The sequence below is a fragment of the Perna viridis genome, chromosome 1 (genome assembly GCF_037379345.1).
Source record: "Perna viridis isolate PV_CMFRI_1.1 ecotype Kerala chromosome 1, ASM3737934v1, whole genome shotgun sequence".
In the NCBI taxonomy this organism is placed as follows: Eukaryota; Metazoa; Mollusca; class Bivalvia; order Mytilida; family Mytilidae; genus Perna; species Perna viridis.
This window is the reverse complement of record NC_142445.1, coordinates 62,267,405-62,273,256: the sequence shown is the minus strand read 5'-3', so window position 1 is coordinate 62,273,256 and position 5,852 is coordinate 62,267,405. Positions and strand designations below refer to the sequence as shown.

The 5,852-nt window shown below is 34.2% G+C and overlaps 1 protein-coding gene across 1 annotated transcript; it reads left to right on the top strand.

The window, feature by feature from the left end:
- The first annotated feature begins 449 nt into the window (after positions 1–449).
- On the top strand, positions 450–5,324 carry LOC148629748 (uncharacterized). Its single transcript, XM_088556467.1, has 3 exons — positions 450–582; positions 2,614–2,809; positions 3,722–5,324. The coding sequence occupies exons 2-3, from the start codon at positions 2,617–2,619 to the stop codon at positions 5,242–5,244; spliced, it is 1,716 nt and encodes a 571-aa protein (XP_088412593.1). The 5' UTR covers positions 450–582; positions 2,614–2,616; the 3' UTR covers positions 5,245–5,324.
- The last annotated feature ends 528 nt before the right edge of the window (positions 5,325–5,852 follow it).

Sequence of the window (5,852 nt, the reverse complement as noted above, 5' to 3'; positions counted from 1 at the left end):
TATTAAAAATTCAGCATTTTTTTCGTATTAAAACTGCAAGTTTTTTTTTAATATTAAATTTTTTTTAAAAAAACATATCTAATTTTTCCGCTAACATTTAAAATCATTTTTCTAATATTCCTTGAGGGTAATTTTGTTGATATTTCACAAATTTAAAATAGGCTGATTTTAAATCATTTAGGCAGTAACATTTTTTATTCGAAATTATTTTAACAAGTAGCTTGTTCACACAAACTTTGATAAAGCAGCTTATAATCATTCTTGCACGTACAAATTGTCATGTTCACTACTTATCTAACAAAATATTCAAATCATTTTAAATTGAATTGAAAAGGAAAAATTATAATTCTATGTAGAAACGGTCATTAGACTTGAACTGTTTAAAGACATTTAAATTCCATTATAAAGAAACGTCGAGTTTAAATAAATTAACTACAAACAAAAGAATAGGAACTATATACTTGCCAACTTAACTGTTAGTCTTCATTTACCAGTTAACAACATCAATAATAATATATAGCCGAACTTTGGAATATTTTAATATATTTTGGTATTAATTTTGGAATTAACATTAAGAACAAGGTAAGATTAGTCTTGACAAATGACTTTAAAATTCAGATGGCTACTTTACTACACCATGGTAAACATCAATCGAGCCTGTTTTAGTTGGGTCGCTTTTGTTTTGTTTTCGTTTGTTCGTAAAAGAAACTACGTAATGTGCAAGACATGAATACTGACACTAAATAGCTCGTGTTCATCATTCAAATATTTACACCAAAATTAAGTTGCAGTCATATTTTACTTTCCGTTGTTTTCTGTGCGCTGATGTTTGAGGTGGACTCAATACCCTTACTTGGGAGGATCGCTCGCTGACTTTCTGTTGTTTTCTGTGCGCTGACGTTTGAGGTGAACCCGATACCCTGACTTGAGAGGATCACTCGCTGAAGTTTGAGGTGGACTCAATACCCTGACTTGGCAGAATCACTGAAAACTAAGATTCTTTGCTTTAATAATAAAGTCTTGCATTAAAAGCTTGCATATAGTTGACACTGTAATATATGACGACAGAAGCCAGTTACCGTAAATCTCTTCAAAATAATGAAGTAACGGCGCTAATAAAAAGACTTCCAATTTATGGTTATAATTGTTTTTACCTAAATAGCTACATAGAAAGTCTGTTGTTGGTGTTGCTATGGTCGATTTGAATCCTTAATAACAATAAATTTTCGAACGAAACTTAAACATGGGTCCTTTGTCTTATTCGTGGGTTTCTTGGATACACAAACATATAACATATGTTTCTCTTTTCTTATTTTTTTCACTGCAAATTTAATATATACTATGAACACATGAATTTCTAGTATGAAGGAAAAGCTTTTACCTAACAAATCAGTGGTATTATCAATGTATTGAATTGGTGAATATATAAACAGTCGCAAGTTCCTTTCAACAAAACAGGTAATCTTCTACAACTGAATGGCCTATCACATCCAATCATGAAATAAAATCCGTATTTGTTTTAGCATTCACCAAATATGTATGTAATCAGAAATATTCGAACTTGCACTAATATTGTAAATAAGACATAAGACAAATTAGAATATCAAAAGACCAATTTCTGATAAACGATGCCTTATGACGAAATAAAAACCAAGGAGTTAAATAAAAGAAGGAGTTTAATCATGTTAAATTGTGATTGTTCTGCAAAGCAGAATGATACAGCAGTCAACAGTAACCACTTTTTTCTTTTTGACGAAGTCAGGAAAGACTCGTTACTGACCAAGCACAACAAAACGGTGAACCAAGGATTTATACAAAATTTAATCATGACAAACTGTGATTATTATGCTAAGCAGAATGATACAGTGGTCTATAGTAACCACTCTCTTAAAAAAAAACACCAGGGAAAAGACCCAATACTGAGCACAACACAACAATGTCCCTTTAATTAAAGACAGACACTTTGACCATGTTTAATCAAGACAGAACTATACGGTGGCATAATGCAGCCATGCAAAAAATGTTTTTTTGTCTTTCCCTCAGCATTTGTTGTTCCCACATTATCATATGTCGTTCCCACTACGAAGTCATGTCGTATTCCCAAGCAAGGTATATCGTTCCCTCAAGATATTATGTCGTTCCCACAAGAAAGATATCTTGTTGCCTCATGATGATATATATGGTTCCCTCTAGATATTATGTAACTATATAAATATCTTACTGTCTTGAGGGAACGATATTACTACCTTGTGGGAACAACATACTGAAATATTTTTTCATGGCGGCATTCTGCCAGCGTACTTACATGTTACTCTTATTTCTATTGTAATACTTTTTTTTCAATTTACATCGTTAGCGACTACTGTCAACAGTAGAACTTTACACACAACATTTCGGTGACATTGGTACAGTAAATATAATCAACTCATCACAAAACGAATATGTATTCATTTTACAAACAGACTGACATCGGGATGACCCTCCTTTCCGTGTATTCTCGATGCGGTGCATTAAATTCCACTACTTTGTACATTTGAAATGATATTGTTCTTTTAGTCTTAATAATAAAAAAACACCTATGTTTTTTTACGGTTGAACTTCAATCTTTTTCAGAAAATGGCCACAATGAAGCCATATGAATTTTGTCACCCGTGTCACAGAAAAGGAGACAACATTGATGCTACAAAATGGTGTACAGATTGTTCAGAAGCTCTCTGTTCTTCTTGTCACGTGTCACACAAATCAATGAAAGCTCTGATGTATCACAAAATCATAGACATAGCTGTCGCAAATTCAACAGCAGCCCCGGGTAAGTCTGATCTACGTTTTATATAAACGAATTGCAGTATAGATTTATGAATATTGCTTAATCGACCACAAAATACATCTACAAGTCACCGGCAGTTAAGTAGTAAAAAGTCACAGTATACAACTAAGTCTTTTAAGTGTCTGTCTTCGTAAAAATCAGACATAATTGGTAAAATTTGAAACATACATGCAGCTCCAGTGGTATATTTACGCAAGTGATTGTCCATTTATCATAATTTGGTTGGTTTCTACTTATCTGGAAAAATTGGGGATTTTTCATTAGGTTACACTTTGTCCTTGAATATTTTTTTTTTTTCAGTGCACTTTATTGGAACTTAAATTCTTGACAAGCAACGTGATGCGTATTTCTCCATTGTTACACGAATAATGTAATATTACGCTGCCAGAATGATTGATACTTCCGTGTTGCCAGAATGATTGATACTTCCGTGTTGCCATAATTAGATCAGACTTTAAATCAGATTATAGACCATTTACATGGGGAGTTGTTGTTTTTGGTCGTTGCATTCTGCCAGTATTCATAGTTTCTAATCCTCCTATTTTACAATCGGTTTTAAATAATCACTCACTATTTCTACTATTGAAATTACGTTAAAATATTGGGCTTTTGAGTAGGGAAAACTTCTAGTATTTGAATGCTTCATACATGTACGACTTTCAACGAATGCGATTTTTAAAAATTCACATTGAACACTCCAAACCAATTTTGTATGAATAATTATAATCGGAATATCACTTAGAGTGATTGAGGGATGTTCATTACTGATACATCTGTGAACTGTGAACATTTCAACAATTTTCAAACGGAACTCGTTTGTGGCAAGAATTATATATGTTCTGTTACTAATTCCACGATATGGCATTAATATGCATTTTCCCTTCTTTTTTACAGATTCGATTAAAACTTCAACTCAATTCTGTAAGAAGCATCCTGACTTAAAGTTGGAGTACCATTGTCAGTTTCATGATTCTATCTGCTGCCATACTTGTATGACACAATCCCACCGCGCTTGTTCGAATGTCATTCCTATCGAAGTTGCCGCCAGGGGAACTAAGTCGTCAAAAAATATAGACGAACTTCTTTCACAACTCAGTTGTATTGACAAAAATTTAGAAGTTGTCTATCAAAGAAAGATACAGAACGTCAAACAATTAGATGACGAGAGTAAATCTATTCGGAATAGAGTGTCACAGCTCCGCCAAAAAGTATTGGATCGCTTGGATATGATCGAGAAAGATTTGAACGAAGAACTCAGCGAACTAAGAAAAACCGGTAAAGCGAAACTCGAGAGAGCAGCAAGGAAGATACAACAGTCCCAGAATTTGGTTAACCAGCACAAAGAACAGATTGAGTTCGAAAGAAAACACGGGACTGACAAACAAACATTCATTTTAGCTTCTGTTGTGAAAGAACATCTCATTGGCATTGAAGAAAAGATTTTCCGTATCAAAAACCATTCTGGTTCTATTTCCATCGTATTTCAAGAAAACAAAGACTTCTTAGAAAGCGTTGGAAATGTTGGCTCTGTGACATTAAAAGCGAGTGAAAGATCGATTACATTGAACGAACACAGTAGCATATCCGAACGAAACGAGACATTTATTCAGGGCTTTGACTTTTCCATCAAATTTGACGCAACTACGCATAAAGATGCGATGATAACTGGACTGGCGGTTACAGGCGACGACCGGCTTCTTCTTTGTGGAGGTGGAAAGTGTAATATCATCGTATGTACATTTGAGGGCAAGCATCTTCAAGAATGTAAAACAGCAGGCGAACCATGGGATATAGCCATAATCCATGATGGTGAAGGCAAAGCAGTTACAACTTTGCCTTATCTATACGCAATACAGTTCATAAATACAAATAGCATGGCAGCAGGAAAACTGGTCAAATTCGAATGGCGTGTTTACGGTATTGCAGCCCTTAACAAGCAAATTATAGTTGGAGGAAAAAACTGTCTACAAATTTTAAACACGGATGGAATCAAACAGAGTGAGGTTAATGTGCCGAGCATGAATGTATTCTACATTCACCCTCGAGAAAATGGCGACTTGTACTATTCCGATTGCACTTACGTCTATTGTATGAAACCTGACGGTCGTCATGCTTTCTGTCAAGATGTATCAACTCTGGAAAGTCCACGAAACATCATTACCGACAACAGGGGCAACCTCTTGGTAGCCGGTCATCGTTCTGACAACCTTCATCGACTATCGTCGGACGGAATAGCGATTGATGTTCCATTATCGAAAAAAGATGGAATTACTGGACCATTTGCAATCTGTTTCTCTAAAGACAAGAAGAAACTTTTTGTTTCAAACGACAATGGAAAGATAATACATGTGTTTGATTCTATATACGCCAATACTTCAAAAGAAGAAGCGTTACAAGAACTTCTGAGATATTTGTGAGACTGCATGATTGAACAATAGTTGAATTGTAAATAATAAAATGATATACCTTCGGAAAGATGAACTTATGTCAGTTTTTTTATTTGCTTGTTGTCAGAGCAACAAGGTTATTGCTTGCATGAATATTTTTTGTTTATTAATCAGAGTTGAAGGTAAGCATCGGTTAAGTTGGAACTATAATAAGTGTCCACTTTCACCTCTCAACTTTTACGTTGTCATTTAAAAAGGATAAAGAATTGTACATCTATTTTTTTTCTGCTGAGATGATTTGTGACTTTGTTAACCCCATCCCAAGACTAAAACTTTCATCGATGTAAGAAAATTTCCGACGTTTTTAAATAAAGACTATTCAACGTGATTATAACAAAACAAACAAAGAACTTTCTACTGATACATGTATAATTGAAAACATTTCTAAAACTCGTATATACGAGAAGTTATACAGCATCTATTACCAGATGAAGACTTTCATATGCCTGGTTAAATGTTACATTTTTGAGTTTAAGAGAACGGACGCCAAAAAGGCATTTTTTTTCAGAATCTGGCGGTTTGAAGAGAAAGTTGTATCCTAGCTTCGGTAGTGTCAAAACCTTGTGAAACTACTGTAA